At 42.1% G+C, this 27,094-nt stretch overlaps 4 protein-coding genes and 1 non-coding gene across 5 annotated transcripts; 3 read left to right on the top strand and 2 right to left on the bottom strand.

Moving 5' to 3' along the window:
* Positions 1-259: 259 nt before the first annotated feature.
* On the top strand, positions 260-1,198 carry LOC135440956 (chymotrypsin-1). Its single transcript, XM_064700376.1, has 3 exons — positions 260-326; positions 385-980; positions 1,043-1,198. Exons 1-3 carry the CDS (start codon positions 260-262, stop codon positions 1,196-1,198), a joined length of 819 nt encoding a protein of 272 aa, XP_064556446.1.
* A 200-nt stretch (positions 1,199-1,398) lies between these two features.
* Rsbp15 (Radial spoke binding protein 15) lies at positions 1,399-3,493 on the bottom strand. Its single transcript, XM_064700377.1, has 4 exons — positions 3,199-3,493; positions 2,256-2,815; positions 2,174-2,191; positions 1,399-2,115 (listed from the first exon to the last, which is right to left on the bottom strand). Exons 1-4 carry the CDS (start codon positions 3,380-3,382, stop codon positions 1,624-1,626), a joined length of 1,254 nt encoding a protein of 417 aa, XP_064556447.1. The 5' UTR covers positions 3,383-3,493; the 3' UTR covers positions 1,399-1,623.
* A 1,316-nt stretch (positions 3,494-4,809) lies between these two features.
* Positions 4,810-6,254, top strand: LOC135440968 (short-chain specific acyl-CoA dehydrogenase, mitochondrial). The gene is made up of 3 exons (XM_064700389.1): positions 4,810-4,921; positions 4,981-5,199; positions 5,252-6,254. Exons 1-3 carry the CDS (start codon positions 4,888-4,890, stop codon positions 6,223-6,225), a joined length of 1,227 nt encoding a protein of 408 aa, XP_064556459.1. The 5' UTR covers positions 4,810-4,887; the 3' UTR covers positions 6,226-6,254.
* A 343-nt stretch (positions 6,255-6,597) lies between these two features.
* On the top strand, positions 6,598-11,896 carry Cog1 (conserved oligomeric Golgi complex subunit 1). The gene is made up of 5 exons (XM_064700388.1): positions 6,598-6,806; positions 6,884-7,575; positions 7,955-9,012; positions 9,079-9,741; positions 11,419-11,896. The coding sequence occupies exons 1-5, from the start codon at positions 6,673-6,675 to the stop codon at positions 11,563-11,565; spliced, it is 2,694 nt and encodes an 897-aa protein (XP_064556458.1). The 5' UTR covers positions 6,598-6,672; the 3' UTR covers positions 11,566-11,896.
* Positions 11,897-20,085: 8,189 nt separating this feature from the next.
* TRNAT-UGU (transfer RNA threonine (anticodon UGU)) lies at positions 20,086-20,157 on the bottom strand. The gene has a single exon. It is a non-coding gene; the product is annotated as a tRNA-Thr (tRNA).
* Positions 20,158-27,094: the final 6,937 nt, after the last annotated feature.

The raw sequence follows: 27,094 nt of genomic DNA on the forward strand, positions 1-27,094 counted from the left end.
ATATACAATTTGCCAAATGAGCCGCGCCTTAGCTAGCCCACAGAAAGCTATCTGTGAAAATTTGTTTTCTGGGTTAGGGTGACGTTTGAAGCATATGCCAATTACCGCCATGAAAGCTCATTAAATTTTGAATTTCAAGATCAAAATAAATGGCATAACCGCTGCGTTATCTATGCAAATGCAACCAAATGGAGGTCGGCTCCAGTCCTATAAATAGGCTGTGGCATAGACCGCAACTTCAACAGAAACCAGACCAAGCATGTCTCTAGTAGAACTAGTTTTGATGACAGCTCTGACGCTAGGTGGCGCCACGGCGCGTTCCAATTGTAAGTTGAGGTTATGAGAAGTGGAAGATATAGTTCAACACTTTACAACACTCGCCAGCAGCACGCCAGTCCAGCGGCTTTACGCCCACACGCGTTGTGGGCGGCTCGGATGTGCCACACGGCGACTACGTGCCCTACCAGGTCTCGCTGCAGTACAGAGTTCGCGACGGACATGTGCACTTCTGTGGCGGCTCGATTATAGCCCCGAACCGCATACTCACGGCCGCCCACTGTTGCAAGGGACTCAATGCGACGCGCATGTCCGTTGTCGCCGGCATACGCAATCTGGATGATCAGGGCGGATCACGCTCTCGTGTGCTCTCCTATGACATACATCCCGACTACAGGGAGCTGGTGACCAGCGACATTGCAGTGCTCAGCATTGAACCGCCGCTGGTCTATAACAACGTCAGCGTGGCGCCCATTGAGTTTGCCTCGGAAGAGTTTGTGGTCGGCGGCGTGCCAGTTACCCTCACAGGTTGGGGCTTGCGTTTGCCGGTGGCCTTTCCATTTCTAGAGAACGTCAACTATCCAAAAACGCTGCAGCGCATGAGCTACAGAACGATTACGAATCAGGAGTGTCGGGAGAGGGGCATGGAAGATGTTTCAGATACGGAGATTTGTGCCAGAGGTGTCTTCAGGGGCGCCTGTTCGGTAAGCAAGTGCACAGGTTTAAGGCGATTGAAGGCATACTAAGAAGAAACTCTCACACACAGGGTGACTCCGGTGGTCCACTGGTCCGGAACGACAATGGCTTGAAGCAGGTTGGAGTGGTATCCTATGGATTGGTCGTGTGCGGTCTCTTCATATCTCCCGATGTCTACACAAGAGTATCCACCTTTAGCAACTGGCTGCAGCAGCGCATAAAGTAGACCTCTTGAGTTACACGATATCGACTAGAAGAAAATACCGGGCATCGACCGGGCCACGTCCAATCCAATTTAATAAACAAAAATAACATATTGTCAATTGCTGCATTTGAACCAGGGCTCTCTCGCTTTTTGGTCCGACGCTTTTTTCGTTTTTCCCCGATAATAGGTTGTTTTAGTAAGAATGAACTATATACAATATATTAGATAAAACCAGATCAGTTCGTCTATTTCTCCATTAAATGTTCTGGCTGTTTCTGACGGCTATCCTCAAGACATTTTAAATACATACAATTACACATTGAACTAATTTACAAGTTAAAGATCAGAAATCCTTAAAGGCCAAGGGAAGCATTAAGAATCATGGGGTTAATAAATAAAAAAACATGCAAACAAAACAAAAAAAGAAGCTGAGCTGTACTCAAAGACTATTCAGCTGCTTCCTCGGCTGGTGGTGCTTCCTCTGCAGCTGGTTCTTCAGCTGGTGCTGGTGGTGGCGCCTCTTCAGCTGGCGGTGATGCGGCCGCTTCCTCAGCTGGTGGTGCTGCCTCAGCTGCAGCTGGTTCCGCGGCAGGTTCTTCGGCCTTGGGCGCTTCCGGTTCTGGTTCAGGCTCAGGCTCCGGGGCAGCTGGAGCGGGCGCTTCCTCTGCAGCCGTCCCAGGTGGAGCCTCCTCAGCGGGAGCCTCTTCTGCAGCAAGCTGCAATTTAGCTTCGGAAGGAGCTGCTGTAGGAGCTGCTGTAGGAGCTGCTGTAGGAGCTGCTGTAGGAGCTGCTGTAGGAGCAGCTGTGCCAGCGGCTGTGCCAGCGGCTGTGCCAGCGGCTGTGGCGGGAGCTGTCTCAGCAGCTGTGGCTTCAGTAGCGATCGGTAAGCCTTCATCCTTGGAGGAAGGAGTTTCCTTTTCCTTGCAAGGATCCTCAATCTAATTGGATAGTTTGGAGGTCAAAAGCAAGGCAGAGTATTTCATCTACAAGACTTACCGCCTTTATGGTCTGGCGCTGTAGGGCAGAGTCGAAGGTATTAGCTGATATCCATTAAAATAGTATTAAAGCGACAACCCACCGATAGAACCGAACGGAAGAAGCGCTGCAAAATGCGAGCAGCCCTGTCCATGCGCATGTACTCATCGTCATCCTTCTCGTCGAGCATGCAGGTGCATACGCAGACATGCTGCGCCATCATGCGGCGCACCAGGTAGCCCCGGAAGGCGGCCTGTATGGTGATGGCCGCCTGGTCGCGCATCAGCTCCTCGATGCGTTTCAGTTCGCGATCGCGGAAGTATTGATAGAGTAACTCGGTACCCTGGGAGTCTTTGCCCGCGGCCATGTAGGCATCCACGAATCGCTTGTAGGCGGTCTCTATGGCTGGTTTTGAGGCGTCCAGCTCTTGCTCGGAGAAATGGCATTTTCTGATCAGCTCCTCGAGCATGTCAATGTCTGCAAATTTGATCGTCTCCTTGCCGCGACGCATCTCACAGCGACGCTTCTCCAGGAAATTGCGGAAACAATCCTCCATCACTTGGGCCATCTCATCCGATTTCTCCTTGGACAAATCGCACACGCATAAATCGGATATAATGCTGTCCACCTGGCGCAGAGCGCGATCCAATATGCTTTTGGCCACTGCGAAAAAACTTTGTAAGAAAATTTTGTTCCTGATTGACTGACGGACGGACTAATTGACAGGTTGATTGGTGATCACAGCGCAAACCGGAAGAGTTAATATTTTTGCAGTTACTATATGGTTTTGGAAAATCCACCTCTTCCTTAGCGGAAACAGGGGTCAGAGATGTGGTAAGTGAAGTTAGCAGTTCAAACTCATATCCAAGGACCTTGAAGGTCCGGCTTCAAATTCAAACAATGTGGCGCTTAATTCAAACTCAACTTGAAATTTTTACGTAAAATACGTGTACATTTAAATTTTCCACGAGCGGAAAATGAGGCGAAGATCGGGACATACCATCTGATCTGTGATGTATACATTATATACGTAGGATATAGCTCACCCAGGGCCTTCTCGCGCGTGACAATCACCGAGTGCAAATAGTCAATGATGAACTGGCAGAGGCACTCCTTGGTCGGCTGGCAGCGCAGCACCTCGCGTGTTATGTCGGAGAGCAGCTCCGGCAGACCCTCGGGCACGTTGATGGCCTGCTGGCGCACCTTGCCACGCTGTATGAGATAATTCATGTTGGTATTTTGGTAAAGTTTTACTTTGGAAACGTTTAAAAAGAAACCAGTTAAAAAAATTTTGAACCTATTTGTTGCAGCAGCTGTGTTCAAATCTACAGATTGCCTTTAAATTAAATATATATATATACAAATTTACAAGCAATTGAGTTAGAAAGGAAGTCCTACTGGGTTCCATTCATCTATTTAACAAGAGTGCTTTGGTTGCATGGCAATTCTTGATAAATTTCGGTATTTATAGTCCGATCTTAGAGAAATTTAGTGGGCTTAAATATGGATAAATATGGCTAGGATATTCCCATAAAAAGTGATTTGTGATCTGAAAATCGGTTTTGTTTCTTTTAATTATCAATGAAAATATTTTATGAAATTGCCACATCTATATACATTTCCTTTGCAAAAGTGGGTGTGTTGGGTTTCGCATATCGTATGTCATTTAATCGCGTTTTAATTTGCATTGCAAAGTTTGTTGTCAGGTGCGAACAATTTCCGTAAAGCGTTGAACCGCTTTCCATTTCGGGCAGCTGAACTTTCTACCCAGCACAGCACTTTTACACGTTATTCTGTGCACGACTACGCAGATACCCTCGGCCTAAGTTGCATTTCAACAAGAGCTGAGTCTGTATGGCTAGTGAGTGGCATATACCCCATTAAGTTACATGCCGCAAACGGCATTAAAAGCTCAACACAAAGAAGTAATCAAATATGCAAACTTGAATCTACTTGAAGTAAGCGCAGTGTATATCAAGCAGGACAGGGGCGCCTTAAAAAGGGCTGCCATCTGTTAACAGGCTTTTCTACGGTCTAATTTGGCATTATATTCAGCAAGCTCCCAACCCGTAAGCGTTAGCTTTTGTGTTTGCAAGCAAAAATGGGTTTTTCTATTAGAAAAACTTTTCAATTGCATATAAGCCTAAACAGAGTCAAAAGATTCGTTGCTACTGTACCTAATTCTAATAAGAAATTTGTTTTTCTACTGCTTTCCAATAAAACAAGAACGTTTAAAACAATCTGCTTGCCAATATTTTATTCATAAATCAAGATCATATTCTCCCACTTAATTCCAATAAGGACAACTGCTTCACACTGCTTTTCACAAATCTAACAAGATATTCAAGCAACTGCCGCTCATTAGAATGACAGAACGCTCGCACTACCGCAGGGAATTCTAATTAGAATGACACCCCCAAGTTGCAAAAGATCTGCTCAATAAGAAAACCTGCTTGTAAACTGCTTGCAGAAGTGCAGATCCTCACACACTTGCAACAAACAGCTTGCTGCCTGCTTCAGACCCCCTGGCACACACCTACAACGCCACCTCTGGCTGCACGCGCCAGCTTCAACTTAAGTCAGAGCTTTTTGCAATGCATATAAAAGCTTTTATAGCTCGCTGATTGTTTACGATTGCTCGACGGCTTTCAGTGCGTGGCGAATCGTTGATCGAAGCAGACGGCTCCAAAAGGTTTTTCGCATTCCACACGCAACGCAGCTGAAGCTCTGGCACCATGCTAAAGCTCTGTAGAAGCGCATTGGCGCTTGGTAATAGAAAAAATAATAACAATAACAAAAATATTAGTTGAAGCTTTCCGGCTTTGAAGGTCAACGCACTGGCAACGGCTTCGGTGGCAGAGGCATCGCCTGCCTGGCGGCGCTCTCGGAAACGCATCAAATTCTGCAAAAGACCTGCCGCGATTTTGCCAATGCGGAGCTAGCGCCGCACGCGAGACGCCACGATCGCGAGCAGCTGCATCCGGCGGAGCAGGTGCGACGGCTGGGCGAGCTGGGGCTAATGTCTGTCGCTGTGCGGGAGGAATACGGTGAGCACGGCGCCCAGAGATTGTGCAGAGCCTGAACGACGACTACTTGCAGGTGGCGCCGGGCTGGATTATCTGGCCTATGCCATAGGCATGGAGGAGGTGGCGCGCGGCGATGCCGCCGTGTCCATTGTTATGGGCGTGAACAATCTGTATCTGGGAACAGTGCAGCAGCATGGCACGGAGGCGCAGAAGCAACAGTTTCTGGTGCCCTACACTCAGGGCCAGCACATAGCCTTCTATGCGCTCTCGGAGCCGGGCAGCGGTTCAGATGCCAGCGCCGCCAGCACCACAGCCAAACTTAATGCCAGCGGGGATTACCTGCTCAACGGCACCAAGGCCTGGATATCCAACTCGAAGGAGGCCAGCGGCGGACTCATCTTTGCCACCATTGACAAATCCCTGAAGCACAAGGGGATTACAGCTTTTCTGACGGAGAAGCTTGTGCCCGGTCTGTCCATAGCCAAGAAGGAGAGCAAGCTGGGCATGCGTGCCAGCTCCACGTGCCAGCTGACGCTGGACGATATGTGCGTGCCGAAGTCCCAAGTGCTCGGAACGCCCGGCGGAGGCTTTAGGATCGCCATGGAATCCCTCGACTGCGGTCGCATAGGCATTGCCGCACAGTCCACGGGCATAGCACAGGCGGCACTGGAGCTGGCCGTCGACTATGCGGATAAGCGTGTGGCCTTTGGGCAGCGGCTGTCCCGATTGCAAATGATTCAGCAGAAGCTGGCGGACATGGCGCTGCGCGTGGAGACCGCTCGGTTGCTAACTTGGCGCGCCGCTTGGCTCAAGGACAATGGACTGCCCATCACCAAGGAGGCGGCCATGGCCAAGCTGCATGCTTCCGAAACGGCCACCTACTGTGCGCATCAGTGTATCCAAATCCTGGGCGGCATGGGCTATACAACAGATCTGCCCGCCGAACTTTATTACAGAAATGCCCGCGTCACGGAAATTTACGAGGGCACCTCCGAAATACAGCGCATTGTGATTGCCAATTGTGTAATGCAAAGCATTTACAATTAGTTAAAATAAACAAGTAAGTCGAGTTCTAATCGCCGTCTGCATTTAAAGTTGGCGGGCGATAATTAATATAATCGATTAATAATATAACTGCCATCGTCAAACGGCAGACATAAACGAAATCCACGAAGGCTTCTCCAAAATACAGTGTATTGGCATTGCCAATTCATATTGCAAGCAGTTCACATTTTTTTAAAATACATAAATAATAGTAAACAAGAAAATTGTGCATTAAGTGCGATCAGCTTTTAAAAATGGCGGGCGATAACTAACAAAACCGCGCGACCGCCACAAATAATCGTGAGTCAAACAGCTGTCTGCAGCGATAGTATTGTTTCAGGCAGCCTATCGACCGACCACCTCACTTGCTGACTTGCACAATAGTTGTTATCGAAGTTATCGAATTGAAAAGCCGAAAAGAATTTTATAATTTGTGCATAATAAAAATAAATGAGCGCCGATTTACTGCAATTAGATGTGGACACGCTGTTCGAGCAGCACGGCGTGTCCGAGATCGATGCTGTGCAGAAGAAAATCCAAACGGTGGTGGAAAACAAGCGCGAAGAGCTGCGCACGATGGTCGGGTAAGTCGTGGGCCCATATCGTGATGTGGCATGTTTGGGCAGCCAGCGCAACATAAATAATTGCGGTTTAATCCCAGCGAACGCTATCGGGATTTGCTTAAGGCCGCCGACACCATAGCAGCAATGCAAACATCGGCCAGCACGCTCATCGAGCAGGTGCACTGCGTCCAGGGCAACTGTCGCAGCCTGAACGAACAGCAGCTGCTGGGCTTTCAGACCACGCCCACAGCTGCCGAGGTGCTGCTGCAGCAGCGGACCGTCAACAAACAGCTGAGCAACTATTACAGCACCATGGTGCAGATCAAGCTGCTAAGCAGCCTGCCGGAGCTCATCTGGACGCACATTGATCGGGAACAGTTTTATGCGGCCACCGAGCTCTTCATATTCAGTCGGCACATCAGCACCGGGCTCCAGCTGGATGCGAAGAATGCGCTAATGCAACGGCTTCCCGTCGCCCTGAAGCAATGGGAAATCCTGCGTCCGTTTCATGTGACCATCAAGCAGTCGGTGCTCGCAGTGCTGGAACGGGAACAGCTCAGCGCCGAGATGGCCGTCGACTGCATGCTGAGCCTGCTGCTGCTGGACAAATGCGATTTGGGTCAGGTGCTGCGAACCTTCCTGCAGCTGCGCGCATCGGCCTACGTAAACTGCCTGCAGAGCCAAAGCAGCGATACGGACAAGGATAAGCCAAGGCGTGTCAAGGAGCGCATACTAGCTAGTTTGCATATACTGAACGGCACCATTGAGCTCCTTGACACCTGTCTGCTAGGTGAGCGGTGAAAGCTAGATGTATGTGTCTTGACTGACTGATTGATTGATGGACTGACTGAATGGTTGACAGACGCACAGTCCAAACCGTAGAACTAGATGTATTTAGCCCGCCCTGAGTCGATAAATTGCCTGACAGTTAGATTGATTGACTAATTGAATGATTAAGCGATTACTAGCTTCACTACTCTCCTTATATATCTGAAAAAATTATACCATATTTCTACAAGGGTATTTAATCTTCTGCGTGTTATTTTTGGGTTTTCATTCGATTTTTCTTTAAATCATTTTCATAGATCTTTGTAAAAGTATATTATAGATTTAAGCATCAAGCTTGTTAAATTAGAAGCATAATTAATGACACATTTATCTCTTTTTAGCCAATGGCCTGCTCTTTGTGCGCCTGGCGGAGTGCGTCGCGCCCACCTCGCCGCCCAGCATCAACCGCATGGACAGTAGCGAGAGACAGCTGGCGCATCTGCTGCCCGACATTGTATCTGGATATAAGCCGCAGTTCGAGACTCCAAAATTGGCGCCGCAGCAGCTGAGCGATGCACTACGTCAGTGGATGTCGCAAATAGACAGTCTGGCAGCCAAGCAGCTGCAGCAAATCTTCGCGCTAGTCGGCAACATGCAGACCATACAGGACATCAAGCTGGCAGCAGGCGCGACGGCTAAGCGCAGCTATGCCGAGCTCGAGCAGCAGCTGAAGCTGCCGCAGGCTCAACTAGACTTCTACAGGATCAAATACATGCCGCTTATTAATGCGCGTGTGCGTGAGATTATACGCAGCAGCTGGGCTGCGGCATTGCAGCAAACCTACGAGCAGGTGATCCAACTGGTCGAAAACAGCACGCCGCCAGCGCCGCTGCAGATCTGGCGCGAACAGAGCGACGACTTGCCGCTGAGTCTGGCTGCGGCGCTCAGCGATCAGCCAAAGCGTTTGGCGAATCGCACCAAGGGTTACGAAACGGCGACCATAGCGCTGTGCGCCCAGTTCGATGCCCAGCTGGCGTCCATTGTGCAGGAGCTGAATGTGCTGCTCCAGGAGCAAACAACACGGGCCGAGGACAAATTGGCGCTGATCAAATTCCTGCGCGAAACGGCACAGCAACAGATGACAGAATATTTGCGTCAGCTGAAGGCGCTGCGGCTGCAGGAGCGTCATGCTCTGCTACAAGCGCTGCGCAATACACTCGCCCTGATCGAGCTGTGCCCCCATCTGAAGCTCTGTTTCTGCCAGCCCAGCAGCTGGCGTCAATGGGCGGGCAATCTGACAGCTGGCGGTGCCGAGCATTGGCAGCGGCTGTGCGCCCAGTTCGAGGAGGAATTGCTGCAGCTGTGGCTTCGCATTGTCGATGACATTCTGGCCAGGCACAGCTGCGCGGAGAAGCTGCCCCATCCCATTACACACGATGTTGTATTGCGAGATTTTGCTGTAAGTTCATTAAGTTGTTGCAAGTTCTTGCTGCAGCCAGCTAACCCACCTTCCATTCCCATGCAGCTCTGGCAAACGCAGATGCTGGAGCAGCGCGATGAGGAGCACGACCAGAATGTGCAGTCCACCATACGCATACCCAGTCAGCCGCGCCTGTCGCTGCAAACGTATTTGCATGAGCTGATTCAAGCCCTAAACGATGCTGTGCCCCAAACGCTGCCTCCCAAAGTGCTGCATGCCTTCAATCAGCAGCTGCTTACTCAACTGCTGGCCCACTACGAGCAACTGACCGCTGCGGAGTGCACGCGCAGCAGTCAGAACATTGCGCTGCAGCTGTACTTTGATCTCAAGTTTCTAGAGCGTGTGTTCGGCGTGACTCGCGATGAGCGCAGCCTCTACGAACAGTTCCATGCGCTGCAGCGCAGCCTGCGCGACTGCATCGATCCCTTTGATTTTGAGCTGTTCGCCGAGCACATTACCGCGCAGGTGTCGCGCTCCACAGCGCGTCTGCATGGCGAGCTGGGCGTCCTGACGCCGCCGCAGGGTAACACGCAATCGGCCAGTGGCAGCGCTCTGTCCCATGAAGCTGATCCCAATGTGCTTTGTCTAAGCTCCACCGGCTCCACATCGCTGTGGTTTCCCCTGTTGCCCATTGTCATGCCGCAGGCGGCGGCAGTAACAGCAGCTGTTCAAGTTGAACGCAAATCCCTTGCCACAGAGCCAGATAAGGTAAGTTTTTTTTCAATGAAAATACTTTTCCACATTTCTTAAATACGGAATATAGCAAATGCATAGTCCTCGACCCATGAGAGTTTCAAATAATTACACGAGAACTTTTAATTAAAGTTTGTAAACTCTTTGGACTTCGTAGGATGATGCATTTGTATTTTGATGATACCCTTGCATAGGGTATTACGACTTTGAAGAACACTTTTCCAATGCCCGAAAGTGCATATACGTATATCTCGACCCGTATCAATTTCGTCTTTATAGACACATCTAAGCCTGTCGGTCCGCCTAGTTATCAGCTGTCTTCATAAAGCTTGGCATATTACCGTCTTTTTCCGAGAATGTGGGACTACTATGTACATCCATGCTGCAATAAATAGCCCGGCGTTGCCCGGGTTAGATGAAGATTGTTGAAAATAGGTATTTGGACAGATACCTCATATCTCCTATAGGTCTGCAAGGGTATACATTCTTCGGCACGTCGAAGATAATTCTTCTTGTTTTTGTCCTTAACCTATCGTAATGGTATTTACATCTTTATTTATATGAATATTTCTTTTATAGGCGCTCTTTGAATTGTAATTTTGTTTCTAAAATTTGTCATCGTTTATTCATTTTGGGTAGGCATTATGTACGCAAGTTGTGTTAAAAATTTTGCATGCTTGGTGTTGTAATTTTTTGGTGTTGGGTAAACTGATAGATGGAACATGACTGCTGTAACATTTTTCCTTTTTTTTTACCAATTTTAAATAATATTTGTTGCTTTTTAAAAACCCTCAAATGGATATTCCTACTTAAACTACATAATTTAGAATGCATGTTTTATTTCATATTGTTTTTGGGTTTTGAAAAGTAATTTTTTAAATTGGCGCTAACCAAAATGGGAACAAATAATGAGCCTGGTGCTGCACTGCTTTGCTGCATGTTAAAAAGATTACGTTAAACTGCTTGCTTTTCACTGCTTTTCACAACTTGTGTTTCCTTCATATTTTAGCTAGGACACAAACCAGCTATTGTATTTGTTGTTTTTATGTTTAATCCTTTTTTTTTTTAATATTTTTAGTTATTATAAAACACAAATAATTTCATTTTATTTGCAAACCTGTTTTCTAATTAGACTGGACTTTCATTAGCAAACATTTGATTAGCTGCGTAAATGCGACTTCAAGCTGAAGAGCGTTCCACAAATTTCCGCAATTAACAATAAATAAACCAAAACGGCCGTTAAGTAAATTATAATTAGCTGCAGCAGCAGCAGCAGCAGTTGCCACTTATAAATACTGGGCAAAAGTATTGCCAGTTACCTAAGACCAGAAACCGAAACAGAAACCAAAAAACTTGCAACTAGGCAGCTGCCGCACACCTCTTCCTGCTGCGGGTGTGTGTGCGTGAGTGTGTTTGTGTGTGAGGGTGTACCTTAAATGCTAATTAATGAATTGGTCCATTATTGAAATCAAATCGTTAGGCAAATGTTAATTTATAGCCGCTGACTTTGTTGTTTATTTGCGCGCATTTAGTCGCATGTTTCAGCAAATAAATTGAACTCTAATTATGTTTGCTTCCATGTTTATTGCTCTGCCCCATAAAACTGTGCACCGTGTGCGCCGCAAATTAATAGATTAATCACAAAAATTACGCACTTCATTAATAACACATATATCTCTCCAAATGCTTCAGGGGACGACGACACCAGCGCGCAAGCCGACCGGGCGCAAAACCGATGCCAGCGGCAGCAGCAGCAGCACCAGCACCAGCAGCAGCAACAACAAATCCAAGTCAAGCGCCGCCTCATTCTTTGGCATGTCCCAGGAGTGGTTCCGTTAGGAACGGGCATGCCATCAATGCAAACAGCCACTGGCCGCCACAGCTGAGATGCGCCTAATGAAGTGGCCAAGTGAAGAGCACGAAACGCGCTCAGCCAAGCGGAAAGCCGTGCAGAGCTACTGCAGCAGTAGCAGCAGCTGCCACTGCTCCCAGCTGTGTGTGTGTGTATGTGTGTGCGTGTGAAAACTGTGCATTCCGAGCGCTAAAGTTTAAATCCAAACAATTTGCAATATGCAGCCAAATAACGTAATTTAACTACAGTCGGCTATTAAAAACTCTCGCGTTTAATATCTCGTTTTAAACTTAAAAAATATACTTGCATACATATTTATTCTAATATTGTAATTTAATGCGCTTTCTTGGCAATGTGCTGTCCTATTTTTTGCCGCCCTTCTTACCGCCGCCGCCGCCTCCTGCCTTTGGCTCTGGTCCCTTCTTGGCGCCAGCTTTATCTGCGGCCGGAGCAGCTGCTTTGTTTTTGCCACCCCCACCACCACCTGGTGCGCCGCCGCCTCCACCACCACCACCACCTTTTTTCTGTTAACAGAAAGCATAAAAAAGGATTACACAAAAGTGATAAAAGTGCAAATAATAATAAAGATTTATAAAGAAAAATAATATGGCAACAGGTAAGTACATAAATTGTGCTATTCTTCATAGACTTAAGCGTGTGTCTCAAGAGAGCTGGCTTTATTATCTAGCTTAGCTTTATGAAACTCTGGAATCATCGAGTTTAACATGTTAATTAGATTGTGCTCTAATTGTAATATTAAATCTAAAGAAAAATTGAGAGTATTAGCAACTGCAGCCTGCAGCTAGAAAATGTTAGATTGTCCATATAACATTCCTATAAAATTTATGTAGACGTTTATGCATTTAATGGCAATTTAATTATAATTATGTCAATGGGAAATTGATCAATGAGATGACATAATTAGGCTGTGAAAACAAAATGGGCGTAAAGCAGCTTCAGTTATTTTTGTCCTCCAAAAAAGTCAGTTTAAAAATAACAAAAATATGCTAGCAAAATTGTTGCAATTGCATAATTTAGCTGAGTTAAAAACATATAAGTACGTCCATAGAGTTTCTACTGTACATTGTCATGATCAATAGATCAGCGCTTTGTCGATTCCTTTGTCTTTCTGTCCGTTTTGCTTCTCTTACGCATCGATCTCAGATAGCTCATCAAAGGGGTAGAGAACTCCAATGTGAAATTTAGGTTCACGTTTACCAACTTTGAATTTGTTATTTTAATTAAAATACCATTTGGACCCTTTGGACTAAAGCCCAAATGCTCTTAGTTTTTTGTCTGTCCATAAATCTAACTGACTACTCGTTCGTCTGAATACTCCTCTGTCTGGCTGCTCGTCTATCTGTCTGTTCCGTCTGACTATTCCTCTGTCCGCCAATTTGACTGTCTGTCAATAGCGCAGCTCGTCTGTCTATCTTAACTTTCTATATATCCATCAGTCACTGCGCCTGTCTATTTATCCTTCGGTTAACATAAAAACTTTCATATCACAGCCTAATCAGAGCTTTAGATACAATAATTTAGGCGCCATTTAAAGATAATGTTTCAGTTATTTGAAGTAATTGAACAATACTTCGATTGCATTTACATGCGTATCAAAAGAGATGTGTTGATATACATCAAAGTATATCTTTAAGCTGTGTAGTACATTTTTGATATCAAAAGTAACTTAAAGTGTGCCTAAATTAATAATTATTTAAGGCATGTTGTTAGGGCTTACATGGTTTATTTATGATTCTTAATATAAATCAATTAAGAATAAATAGAATTTAAATAAATTAAAAACTAAGAATTTTTAAAAATATTGGTAAAGTATCCTCTATAAATAAGGTTAGACTAAGCATAGGAAAAAATTTCTTGAAATATGGGTAAGGTATGCTCAATATTATTTATGTCTAAAATAAGTTTTTTAATAGATATTGGTAAAGAATCGTCTATTAACAATAGATTAAGTTTATAGATATTTGCTAAAAATTTCTTTTAATATTGGTAAAGTATGCTTGATATTATTTATGTCTAGATTAAGTTTATTAATAGATATTGGTAAAGTATCCTCTATAAATAAGTCAAGAATAAGTTTATTTATAGATGATTTAAAATACTATTAAAAAAACTATTTCTAACTAATTTGCTGTACATTTTAATGGGCACATTCTCTATACATACATACATATATGTCTATATAGTCTGAGGTTTTTATGGCTTAGTCTGTATCAGAGCGAGTGGGTAACTAATTTTAATGATGACATCTTTAGACTCACAATTAAAACGCGAGTTGCATAACACAAATATTGCTTACATTGCCGCCGCCGCCGCCACCACCGCCGCCGCCGCCGCCTCCTCCTCCACCTCCTCCACCGCCGCCTTTATTTTTACCCATTTTCGCAACTTTCTTTGTGTTAAATTATTTAATTTGTTCGACTTGTTGGCGAACAACTTTCGCCGCAAGCAAATTGCAACTAATAAGCGCTCGACGTAAAGAACAAAATGCAAAATGCATAAATAATTTCGCTAGCAAGGGAAAAACGAAATAAACCATGAAACCAAAACAAAATGCAAAAGTACAAGACCAAAATGGAAAAAAACCAAGAGAAATGCGAATCATTGAAAAGTGAGGGCTGTTCGGGGTTGGGGGCGGGGAAGCACTTGGCGAGCAACCGCCTCTCGACCTCCGACGGACGCCAACAGCTCTCTTAACTGATTTAGTTATTGGCCCCATTGCCACCCATGCCCCGCGTTGCTTTCCTCAGCCACAATCGCCCCCGGGACGTTGGCTGTGTTTGTGTTTGCTCTCGGCGAACGAGTGGATTATTTTGTAGTTCTTTCTATTTGGCATTTTGTGTTTCGGCATTTTCCCTCTGGCCCACTCTGAGGCCCCTCCTCGATGGCATTGACATTGTCTCTTCCTCATGTCGGCTCTCACCTTGGGGGCCTAATAAAAATGCAGCGCAAGTTTAGCAAGCACTGGCGGCAACAACAAGCGCTGCGTCGGCTGTCAGACAACTTGTGCGTAAATTGGGGCTTATGCTGCGTATACTTGATGTTATGAAAAGCAAGAGAAATAATCCAACTTATATTTGAATTATAATAAGAATTCATTCATTTACTCTATTATTATAATAACCAATTAGTTTATCAGTTTATCTGTTAGGCGGGGTAGCTTTTTAATTCTGATTTTGAGTTTTTAAGCTTAAGAAATTGTAAAGTCATCTCAATATAAAAACTCGGGCAAAAGTAAACCAATTTTTGTGCTGTTTAACATTTTAAATATGATTAGAACTTCATCCAGTTTCTGCAGCTGAGCTTGTATTTTTAATTGGAAACTCAATTTGATTTGTTCTCCCAATTTTTTTAGGCAATATTAACCCAAAAACATCTACATTCTTAATTATATATAGACGATCCCCTCGCATATATTTTTTTAAATCGCATTTCATACCGCAGATTTAAAATTGTTGACTTTTAAAGTTCGCAAATCCAAAGCCTTTTTTTCACAGGCTTCAATCTCCCATAATCATAAGCTTATTTTTTTTACTTGGTTTGCTTTTCTCAAAAATTTCGTTTGTAATTCTTGAACATTCCCTTAATTGCTTTAAATATGCCCTGGATAACAATTTGCTCAGCCATCTGCATAAATGCTGCCTGCAGTTGACTTTGTGAGATATTCCTTGGCTTGAAACCTGTAAAGGTCCTGGCCACAGACGCAGCTCGCATGTAAGAGTAATTCAATTAAATTTACATGCATGTGCACAAACAGATGCTGCATATTCGGGAGGAGGGTAGGGGGACTAAAGTTGGAAAATTTAATAATTGTTCCACGTGCCTGATTGCCTAGGAAACCCAACAGGTCCATTCAGAAGGACACAATGGTGTGAAGATAGTCGGATTTCTTCATATGCTAATTATATGTGAGTTATCATGTTGCTCAGACGTTGATGCCAGCTCCTGAGTGGGGTTGGCTATGCCAAAACTCAATGCATAGTTAATGAACGAGTAGCACGTCCCGCCCCCTCTCCCTCACTCAAGTTCTGTGTCCTCTGGCTGGTTGGCTAATTAAATGCGATGTTCTAGCCGGTCAGCTGCTAAATGTAACTAATCTGCGGCATGTGGCGAGAACTGTGCCAACTAATGGCGTCACATTTTCAGAAACCACCTCCAGAGCTGACCAAAGGGGAATTTCACTTGACACAAAACTGGAGGCAACTCGCCGTGTGTTTTGTTAATTCAACAAGTTGAAATCTGTTCATGGCTTATAAGCAATGAACATTAAACCAAATTAGAACTGAAAAGTATTAAATAAGCTCATAAAATTACACACACATGACCATGGCAAGGGGCGAGGGGGAGGGGGTGGGGGGTTGTGTGGGCTGTGCCAACTAAAGCGTATGCCAAGCGTGGAAACAAAGTCGCAATGCTCGACCATTTGCAGCAGGTGCAGCTGGAAGATAAACCCAGCTCAAAGCCACCCACTCACCTCAATGGCTGCTCTAACCGAGTGTGCCCGACTAGGAGATACCCTGCATCTATCGCTGAACTAGCTGTCGTTTCTTTCTCTCTTTCTCTTTTTGTGAAATGTTCAGTTTATCTAAAAGTGAAATAGTTATAATCTCTATCGACTATACGAGCACCTATACAGCAAGTTTGGTATATTTAGCTCTTATAATCTTCGGGTTATGCGTAAAAAACTGTGTCTCAAAATCGATATTTATCGATATTATGAAAATGAGAGGAGATATCGCTCAAAAATGAACTATTATATTTAAAATATCACGTCTCTAGACTTTGTAGTTTTTCGCATCGACGCTTACACACAGAAATGGCTAGATCGATTGAGCTGATCAGCCTGATCAAGAATATATATGCTTTATGGGGTCGGATTGCCTTTTGCCTGTCAAAAACATTATACCCTTTTTGACCATTTTCAATGGGTACGGGGTACAGTAAAAAAGAAGAAACTCAGCTATATAAAATGCCGACAGACAAACCGAGGAAAAGTGGGCGTGCCGGGTGGGCGTAACGGGTCTGGCTAAATACATACGTACATAGAAGCTGCAGCGAGAGTGCAGCGTCTGGGCACAGGAAAAGTGCGGAACTTTAATTAAGTTTTGGCTCTCCCAGCTGACTGACATCTTGAATTACAAATGAAAAACTTGTGTGCAAACTACAGGAAACCCTAAAAAAAAAAAATAAAATAAAATGTAGAAAAAAAGCTAAAGAAAAACCTAAAAAAGAAAAACTGGCAGCATAATAACACACCGAGCAAAAGGTGGGACAGCAGCGGACAAGAATGCGAATAACTTGCTTTTGGACAGACAGTGAGAAGCAGGAGGGAGAGAGAGGGGGAGAGCGAGAGATATGGTCAAAGAGCGGCAGAGAGAATCCATGAGCTGAGCTCAAACCTAAACAGACCAAAATACACTGTAGCCCCGCCCCGGCTAGTTAGCTAATATAAAAGTCCGAGCAGCGCAGGAAGCAGCACGGACTGAAGGCTGTGCCGCGGTACACTGTGACAAAATCACAGTAAGAAAGTTAAAGGAAAAGCCGTGAATTGAGCCGCGTTTGCCAGCCAACTGAATAGACAATTTTATATTCATGCCGCAAGGAAATGATTATGCATAAGTGAGCTAACACTAAGGTAGTCGACTATAAAGATACCCTACATGTGGATGTCGAGAAAGTGTACAATGTTAAAGGAAGAGTGCATACAAATATAGAAAAAAGTTTATTTTTTCAACCTCATTTTAAATCATATTAAGAAAATTCCAAGTTTTTCCAGCTCTTGATTTGAGGCTTCTTTTCTTATTTAAGTAACAAAGGGAATATTTTAAATACATTTTCGACAATATTTTTTGGTAGCCTTAAAACGATATGTTCTCACCGGATATATCCCACAAATGCGGGGTATTTTAAGCCGGCTAACTTGTCAAATGAATGTCTGAGAATTGTCGCTGTGCTAAGCCTTTGGAGAGACCGCATTGGAACTTCATCATCAGCGATTTTGCTGGTAGCTGCTGGCGCTGCACTTGGTTCATGTTGCCCAAGCTGCAGCATGATTTTTACCTCCGCTGAGGAACAGAACTGAAAGGCGAAGGGGAAAGCGAGGGAAGGCAACGGGGCGGGTGCAGGCAACCAGGAAACAGATGTTTGCAAATATCTTGAGAAAACTTTTGGCTGAGGCATTTAAATAAAGGTGCGCTCCAACAACTTTTTCGACAGCCGCAAAATTAACAGAGGAAAAAAAATGTAAAATCCAGAACGTGGAAAAAAAGAATCATGGAAAAAATGAGGAAAAGAAATGGGAAACCAAAACTATTCAATTGCATCATTGAATTGCCAGATTATTCCATGGAGGAAACTTGACTGTAATGAAAATTCAAAGGAAATGCCATGGCTTTTCATCTGACAGCCAAGAGCCGAGCTTTCAATAGCTCTAATGGAACATTATATACTATATAAGTACGAGTTTCTGTGTGTACTTGTGCGTTAAACTATTTGGTTAGATTGAATATAATTGTGAATGAACATTTATAAATGAATTGCATTCTTTGCATCAGGTGCGATAGCTCTTCTTTATATTATATTTAATTCCAATTATATTTAATATTAAAGATTTAAGTATGAAAATATAAATATACATTTTATTCAGAATTTTTATCAGAATATTAATTATTATTAACTATTTAGACAGTTCCTTTTGGTATTAAAAATACTAATATTCAAATATATTTTTATTATTATTACTACTATTAATGTTATTATTATTATTTTCTATTATTATATAATATTTTTCTATTATTATACTAATATTATTTCTATTGCATTTAAATCAAGTTAAAAGCTCAAGATATTTGGCAATATATTTTTTGCTGATATTAATTATTAATAAATCTCTATAAAGGATACATTCTTTTATGCAGAGAAGGCCCGTTTTACTTCAATCGAATACCCACTTTATCCGTATAAGTTTCTTACATTTAAAACAAAATAAAAATATGAAATACTTGCCCTTTCCAAACAGCTAACATAAATAAATATATTAAATATGAACTCCCTAAAATACTAAACAAATAAAGTGCCCGACAAAACAATTGCGACACGCGATTTGATGAACGTTTCGCATAAAAAAATATATGTAAAGTTCCATAAATCAGAAGCCGAACTGAAAATTTGTATGAGTTTATTTATGACTAAAGACTTTCAAGTTCATGTTTGCGCCGTCAATACAATTCGATGCTGGGTAAACAGAAATTGGCATTTTGAGTCAAATAAACCGGAGAAGGGATGCCCACATATCATTCAAGTGCCGCTTGCAAGGGAGGGCGCAGGGGCATAAAATCATTTTATTTAGTCATAAAAATCGCGCGAATTTAATTCAACAATTGTAAGAGAGATGGTAGAGATTTAGCGAGGGAAACCTGCCCCATAATTCTGACACATGTTAAGCTGGAGGGCTTCGAGGGGTTGTTGGTGGGGAGTTTGGGTCGCAGGCTAAATCACATTAAATCACGGGCGCATCACAAAAGGGCGCTTCGCACGAAATTAAAGGTAAATAAAATGTTTATGAGTGGAACGCAATCGTTCATATGATTTCACATTTGATTGAATAACATTTACACACGCAAACGCCGGAGTCCTGTTTACGGTAGCGAGTCCTGCTATCGCATAGCCATACATATGTTCGCCCATATCCAGGCACTCGCTTCTTTGGCCAAAGATGGGCAATAAATTCAAACATGTGCACATAAATTTTTATTTCGATTTGCTGAGCCGCCGTCGCAACCGCTTCGCCTCGTCCCGCCCAGTGGTTCAATTTTATGAACTGTGAATATGGACGTCACGAAAGGACCTTTTGCTATGTGCTATATGGCAGCAGGATGCGGTTGTGTCTGTGTCGGTGTGCCGCAGAGGATGCTACATGCTTCTTGCCTGCTTGGGGCGCTGCATGTGGTGTTGTGCTGCTGCGGGTGCTGCTGGGTTCATAGTGGGCGGACGACAGCATTCGGCATTCGGCATCACAAATTATTGCATTCACTCGTTTGCATCGCCTTAAGCGCATTTTCAACAGCATCAAATTGTTGTTGTCTGTCACAATTGACTTGTCATGTCCCACCGAAGGCATCTCAGCTCTATCTTTAGATTACGATTTCTGAAGAAATTTCACTTCAAGTCAAATATCTAATCACGGTTGTTTGTTATATATTGGCTTGGTATGTCGGAAGATTGACTTGAAAGATTCCTGAGATGAGCTCTCATTTTGGGAAGAATAAAAAAGTGTGAATATCTTTTCCAACTATGTTAGCTCTATATATATCTATATCAGAAATAGTTCCACTTCTTTACGATTCTTGAAGTTATTTCTTATAATTTCTTAAGACTAATTTTTTTAAGAACATAATGTTCGGGTGTTCGATTGAAGTATAAAAAAACTTTCCTCAGATATCTAGCAAATTGTATTATTATTAAGAAATATAAAAATGGCGGTTAATTCCTGCCTCCTGTGAGAATTGAACTCACGACCCCTGGTTTACAAGACCAGTGCTCTGCCACTGAGCTAAAGAGGCGCACAGATTCCTTCAAATATTTCTAGTAGAAGAAGATAGCAAAAAACGAGTGAGGAGGGTCTCCAGATCGAAAGACATTAATTACTTAGGAGCTCGTAGATAAGAGTGCAGACGCGAATGTTTTCAGCGCAACGAAAAGTATCTGTAGTTAGAGAAATTATTTGATAAAAGTAGACAGAAACCAGATTGCTTAGAGCTCGACTCGAAAAAGAGGTATATACTAGTTAGATTGAAAAACATATGTTTAATATTTATTTAATAGTTATTTATTTTATTAATAATTATTAAATATTTAATTCAATTATAAAATGAAAAAAAGGATAAATACATAAAAAAAGATAAATTTATAAGATGGGATGCGATCTAAAATGGTTTATAAATACTGGAAAACTTATTGGATGCTTGTTTTTATAAATTTTAAATTCAATCAATTATTTCTGATGGACTTGCTAGAGGTAGGAAATTGTAGGAAAAGTTCCTTAGTTTTTATCTTGTATTTTTTATTAAAATTAATTAAATAAATTTTGTAATTTAGCTTGAGTTATGTTGATATATTGTAGATTGCGTTTTATGTCATGTTTGTTATTATAAATTAATTTATTTTTTTTCCTGTGGGAATTCTTGACCCGACTGGAGAACTTATAGTAAGATAATCTCTTATTATAAAGTAAATTCCTTAGATTTCATAATATATTTCAGATCGCATTTAATGGTATGCTTCTTATTAATATAAATTATATCCATTTTCATTAATGGTCATCTGTCCTGTCTGGAGAACTTATTATAGGATAAGCTTTTATTATAGGGATCCTATTAGTTTATGGACATTCTTGACCTTGCTGAAGCGCTTGTTGTGGGATTAACTTTAAGTATAGAAAAGTACTAGAGGGCATCTAATCTTCTGTTTGTTATTATGAAAACCAATTTTCGAACAAGGGCCATATTTAACTATTTTTGAATCGTTCCTCTAACCAATAATCAATTTACATATATACAAATAATACGTACTTTTCCTGGCAATTAAAGTTTATAGCATTAGCTTTTGTCTATAATTTCCGGTAATCGGGTCATGAATCAGTTGCTAAAATTAATTGAGTTCCTCGTTACATTAGTGATAGACAATGTATCCGTTCATTCATCCGGCCTTCAATCAAATCCGTCAGTACATTTGACTGTGCTTCGTATTGTTCGCCTCAATCGATGTGTAATTGCATGAGCCACTGAGCCGCATCGTTTCGTGTGTATTTCCGTTGGTTTACTAAATTGGCAAATCAATTGCCTGAGGGAGGACGCTGATTGTGAAGCTCATTTAGGCACCTGCATAGGTAACTCCTCGGAAAACCCACAGATTTCCATTAGCTTGCTGTCGAAGTATAAAACATTTACCCCAAATTCAGCAAATCAATTTCGCCTGTTGCATGTCAGCGAGGGGTGAGGGTGAGGGGGACGGTGCAGGTGTGGGTGCAGGTGCGAGTGCAGGTGCAGGTGTAGGTGCGGGTAGAGCAGCTACACGTACAAATTTACAAATATATATAAATGACTTTTCCTCGCACTTTCCTCGGCTATCAAAAGTAATTGGAGTACTGAATTCAATTAATGAATTGAATCGAATGAAATGGAACTGAATTGAATTTGTCTGATACAGGTTACAGGTAAATACACGAGCACTGACAGCGAACCAAAATGCATTTCTAAGCACCCTTTAAGCACCTGACATCAGACATTGAAACGCAGTCACAAGCGTTGACACTGAAAAGCTCCGGACCTGCGCGCATCGAAGAGTTTGTGTGCACTGACCGGGAAAATTATTTACTCCATTTGGAAAATAAATGTAATTTATTTTTGATGCGAAAGTAAATTTCAGTGAATTGCTTTTATTTATCTAGTGCGCATAATTGTGAAGCGTATAAATGTTTAATAATGATTTATTTAATATTCCTTTCAAGTGACGATATTCTTAGTAGTTACAGTTTGAACTGACTATGTGAACTCTGTCAGTTGGGCAGTTGTCTTCTTGAAATTTGGTATATATACTTGTTTTGCTGTACATATGCTTTTCTTCGCGTTCGGCGTGATCACATCAATATATAATCTAGCTGTCATAGAGCTACCGAGCTTTACTTGATATAACTAAATACATCTATGAATTCTTGTCTTTCGAGTGCACTCTCTGTTCTTAGACTTGTTCTTGATGCAGCGTTGATCAGTATATTGTGTAACATCTATAGTCGAAAGCGTCTTGTATTGCTTTCCCATTAAATACTGTCCATAAAACTATTTTATTTCTTCGCAAATGTACGCTTTTACTACTGCTGAACTATTAAATCATTGAGCGTTGCGCGCTATTAAGGACTTGTAAATCTATTTAAAGTATGTTAAAGGAAAACACATAAACACGTATACACCACGCTGTACGCGACTCCATTGTACACCTTGCAGATAATCAGCATCAGAAGCTCAAGCAGGGAGAGCGAGCTGAAGGCAACATTGCCCGTAGCCAGACTTAACAAGTATTTATCGAGTTTTTCAATATTTTTAATGTCAGTTTAAATACTTGATGCGATTATTTTTCCAGCGATTTTGTTTTGCATACTCCCCAAACGCGACGCGGTGAACAGTGCTCGCGGGCTCGCTCCAAACTTTTCAAGTGCCAAACACACGCAAAGTTTTTCCCGAACATGCAGCGAGAGACATAAAACTTTTATGCAAGTTATTAAAAGTGCAATGCTTGGGGGGCAACAAGGGTTGCCGTGTGGGGTGCTACCGCGAAAGGCTGTCGGGGAGAGGTCTTCAACGCCAAAGAGTTGCTTCAGCGCCATAAGAAAAAATAAGATCAACTAAGCGTGCTTTATTCACGAGTGTTCAACTGGGAGATACCTTGTGCATCAACAAAAAACACATACACGCGGCGGCTGTGCTTCCTCTTCTAGGCGCCCCACACTTGTGAAGATTCACTTTTAAATAATTTCTGTGTTTTTTTTCCGATCGGTACAATTAAATATGGTATCCAGAAGTAGGTACATACCAAATGTCATATATCCACTCTTTATAATCTCCGATTAAATAAACCGTGGCTTACAATCTAAGCTTATCGATTATCGATAACGGGTGGAAGTTATCGATAATTCAACATAAGTTTGACCTGTGCATGATATTGAGATAATTTCAGGTTTATTTGGAGTTTAAAAACAGGCGGACATGCTTGTACATACTTCTTCCGCCTGTTACATGTCGCTGCAACAACTGCAGCATGCCCCTCATTCATCCATTTACCATGTGTACAGGGTATCAGAAAATGAAGAAAAAATTTCTCATCTGGCATTCAATAAATCTTAACGCGTTTTTGCTGCCAGATGGCCGCCAGTTGCAAGTCCCGAGCTCTTTTCCGGACGGCCCCCTAAATAATGACCGCGCGACGGCGCCAGTTTGTACATTGTTATCTGCGAGGGGGGCGGGGTGATGGGAATGGGGGGGTAAGGCTTGCTAGCAAGGTGCACGCCGGCTAAAAGTAGTCCTGCATTCATTATTCAAACGCATTAACTGAAGCTGAAGTTGGCCGGCACGAGTGCACGACAATCTCATGATATCCTTGACTCGGCATAACTTTTGCGCCAAGTCAGGCGCCACCCTGACACGCTGCCCCTCACCCAAGCGCCTGCACCCGGCGGCGCCGCTGGTTTCTTTGCAGCAGTTGCAACACAGAAAGTGGTGGCAAAGTTTCCATGCTGCACTCGAACAATAACAGAGCCCAAGTATTTAAATGCAAATTAGCCCCAAATGATGCAATCATAATGCGAAGCTACTTGCTGCAGGCAGTTGCTCCAACTGCGTCGTGGCTGCTCGGGTGCTCGGCTGCTCCTTTCCCTGCGCCCCCCGCTGCTGCCTTGCCGTGCGCTCTTGTGTGCCCATTTAGTTTTTTAATTTCAACTGGCGCTCATTTAGCACAATTTGGCAGGTTTTCCTAGCACCAATTCCTCGCCGTTTGGCCCCGCCCTAGGCAGAAATTAATTTCCACCTTTTTTGCAGTTGTTAAGCGAAGTTTTAGTGTCCGGTTGGGACATGGGGTGGGAAGGGGCATGGTCGTTATGAGTCTGGAAGATAAATGCATTTCAACACATGTTGTTGAAAGTTAATTTTCGGAAAACGCAGCTCATTTCTGCTAAATGCGCATTTAGTTTTCTTTTGCTGCCATTTGCTTCTTTCTTTCTTTCTCTTTTTTTTTTATTTCCCCCTCTCCATCACCCATACACATACATTTCCTTCCCATCGTGTATGCGCGCAAATGTGTTTTTGATACTTATGACTGGGCAAAGGGAACTGGAACCGGGAACTTGCAGTTATTTTCGGATGGACCTTAAATGGGCCACTCGCTCGTTGAGAGTTGTTGTCAAATTATTTGAGCCTTGGTTTAAAAAGAGGTACATTAAGTCTGGAGTAGGGAGAACTTGGGTTAAATGCCTTCCTGTGTTCTAATTTTTGATTACTTTTCAACAAGACTTTTGCCTAGACTGTTATAACTGTTTTACTATCCTGGGAACCTTTATTGTTACTCTAAGCTGTTTAGCTTTGCAGTTAAGCTATACTGTTTCCTAGACTGTTATACTTACTTGCCATATACACTGTTATACTTTATCACTATTCTTGGCTGTCATAATAGACCTTTTTCTCAACTTTTATAATACTGTTATACTTGACTGTTATACCATTCTGATGCACTATATTTCTTCTCCAGGCTGTTCAACTTTGCAGTTATGCCACACTTTCCCAGACTGTTATACTAACTGTTGTACCTGAACTTTTACTCTACTCAGCGACATGATAGATTTTATCCTTCACTGTTTTAATATAATCTGTTTTAATTTAATATCATATTTTAATATTCAAATGTTATATTTGACTGCTCTTATATTGTTGTACTGATATATACTGTTGTTATACTAGACTGTAATGTAGCTTTTTTTAATGTTATATTCTGCTGATATACCATGTAGTTTAGAACAGAATTCGGCGACACAGCAGTACGTTCTCCTTTAATGTTATACTCCACTTTTATATTTAGAATTGTTTTATCAAACTGAATTTAATAGCTTTATTTGTTTAAAAGTATTTGGGAATTGATTATGCAATGTCTAAATACTGCTCCAAAATCTTGTCTGAAGAGTTAGCATTTTTATTATAAATTATAAATGTTGCTCAACTTTACCCAATTATTTATCCCCACTTAAGCAACTGGCCAGACGACATAATCAAGTAAACCCAAAAGCCGAAAAACCAATGCCAAACGAATGTCTTGAGAGTTGAAACAATGAGCTGGAAGCAGAAACCAGCGTATTAGCTGACCTCAAGCCTCAGACAAGAAAACTTTGTTCTGATAATCGGCAGCAAATTTAAGTGCTGTTGATATTCCTAATTAACACATACACACACAAACGGACACACAGGGAGCATTTGGTTCTTTCCATGTGGCGATGAAAGCAATTTTCAAAATTGGAAAAAACCAACAATGCGCCAGATGAGCAGAGCTGTGTGTAATTTTGTTGTGTGTGGCTGTGTATGTGTGCGTGTTTTGGCGTATTCCGAATTAGGGCATTTTATTATTTGCACAGCAAATTATGTGGTGGAATATACATTCGCAAGCGGTTGCCTTCCTTTATATGACTGTCAGGGGAGTTTTGGCAGCTGCCGGTGCAATGGGGCGTATGCGCAATGTGTGACAACAATGTGCGAAGCACTTTAAACTTAGCAACTGTCTGTTGAAAATCTGGCATTGAACGCTTGAGAACACACTTTAAAGTCCATTAGCGTCAAGTGGCTCAACAAAAGCAGCAAAGCACCAAAAGGAGCAACACTTAAATGGGAAGCACGAGGCGTATGCGCAATTTGCAATCTGTAGCATTCGATTCATGTTTATGCGCTGCAGTTGCAGTTCAATCTGTCTCTTTAGCTACATGTATAGATATATTTATTATGTTTATCACATTTACAATCGCTCCAAAATTTGATGTCGTTGACATTTTTATTCCTATTTTCATTTGCCTTACTTTTTGTAGTCAGTGAAGCCAACGGATTTTATTCTGTATTTGGTGCTTTGTGTCAATCGTGTGACATCGAATTTTTATTCTTGTCTTGACAACAAAAATACAAACAAAATGGAGTTACACAAACTTTTCGAAAATAAAACCCAACCGGCAACCCTCTTACAATAGCGTAATATTTTCTTTACATTTGTTCTTTTTTCATTTTTTTTTATTCCTGCCAGTTTTGTTTTCTTTTATTGGTGTAGACAATACGAAAAACTGGCACAAAAGTATCCATGAAACACATTATTGCTGCAAATTATCGCACTAGATTGCTTATGGAAAAGTTTTTCTTTTTCTGCGATGAAACTCTCTTTGTTGTCGCCCATATGTAAATCTATAGTTTGTAGTTAAAGACAAGAAGCATGAAAATTGATGGAAAATATTTAAAGTTTAGCTAAAACAGATTTGGTATTTTATAGTTGTTTTCTCTTATGAAACATATTTACATGTATGCAGATTGTATATTTTTTTTGGTGTGAGTATTAAGTGTTTAACGATTTGATAGTTTGGAAAAATTCTATAAAATATTTTGGGCGTATTCTGTTTTGCCTAAATTCAACAAAAATCTGTAACATAAAATACTTTGCGAAGACCGACTTTATTATGAAAGTCCATTTGATGAACATAAAAAGTATATAAAAAATTATAAATATAAAAAAAACAAAAATTATAAAATTTCAAATTGTTCAGAAAATTGTCTGAAATTTTCTAAATATGTGCATATATATATTTGATAATATATAAAGTTCTTAATTTGTCTCCCTAATTGCTTGAGATTTTCTTATTTCTTATATCTCAAATCCAAATATTATTTTAGCAAATATATTTAAAATGATTTATAGGGTAACTCGATGTCT

Source organism: Drosophila montana, unplaced genomic scaffold (genome assembly GCF_035044405.1).
Source record: "Drosophila montana isolate Dmon_TW-CO22-7 unplaced genomic scaffold, ASM3504440v1 contig_1761_1, whole genome shotgun sequence".
NCBI lineage: Eukaryota > Metazoa > Arthropoda > Insecta > Diptera > Drosophilidae > Drosophila > Drosophila montana.

What these genes read in the sequence shown, in the direction of transcription:
- LOC135440956 (XM_064700376.1), top strand. Translation starts at nt 260, where the DNA reads ATGTCTCTAGTAGAACTAGTTTTGATGACAGCTCTGACGCTAGGTGGC. An exon ending in CGCCACGGCGCGTTCCAATT is followed by an intron (nt 327 to 384) that starts GTAAGTTGAGGT and finishes AACACTCGCCAG; the next exon opens with CAGCACGCCAGTCCAGCGGC. An exon ending in TCTTCAGGGGCGCCTGTTCG is followed by an intron (nt 981 to 1,042) that starts GTAAGCAAGTGC and finishes TCTCACACACAG; the next exon opens with GGTGACTCCGGTGGTCCACT.
- Rsbp15 (XM_064700377.1), bottom strand. Translation starts at nt 3,382, where the DNA reads ATGAATTATCTCATACAGCGTGGCAAGGTGCGCCAGCAGGCCATCAAC. An exon ending in CACGCGCGAGAAGGCCCTGG is followed by an intron (nt 2,816 to 3,198) that starts GTGAGCTATATC and finishes GTTTTTTCGCAG; the next exon opens with TGGCCAAAAGCATATTGGAT.
- LOC135440968 (XM_064700389.1), top strand. Translation starts at nt 4,888, where the DNA reads ATGCTAAAGCTCTGTAGAAGCGCATTGGCGCTTG. An exon ending in TAGAAGCGCATTGGCGCTTG is followed by an intron (nt 4,922 to 4,980) that starts GTAATAGAAAAA and finishes CCGGCTTTGAAG; the next exon opens with GTCAACGCACTGGCAACGGC. An exon ending in CGCTGTGCGGGAGGAATACG is followed by an intron (nt 5,200 to 5,251) that starts GTGAGCACGGCG and finishes GACTACTTGCAG; the next exon opens with GTGGCGCCGGGCTGGATTAT.
- Cog1 (XM_064700388.1), top strand. Translation starts at nt 6,673, where the DNA reads ATGAGCGCCGATTTACTGCAATTAGATGTGGACACGCTGTTCGAGCAG. An exon ending in GAGCTGCGCACGATGGTCGG is followed by an intron (nt 6,807 to 6,883) that starts GTAAGTCGTGGG and finishes GTTTAATCCCAG; the next exon opens with CGAACGCTATCGGGATTTGC. An exon ending in CCTTGACACCTGTCTGCTAG is followed by an intron (nt 7,576 to 7,954) that starts GTGAGCGGTGAA and finishes ATCTCTTTTTAG; the next exon opens with CCAATGGCCTGCTCTTTGTG.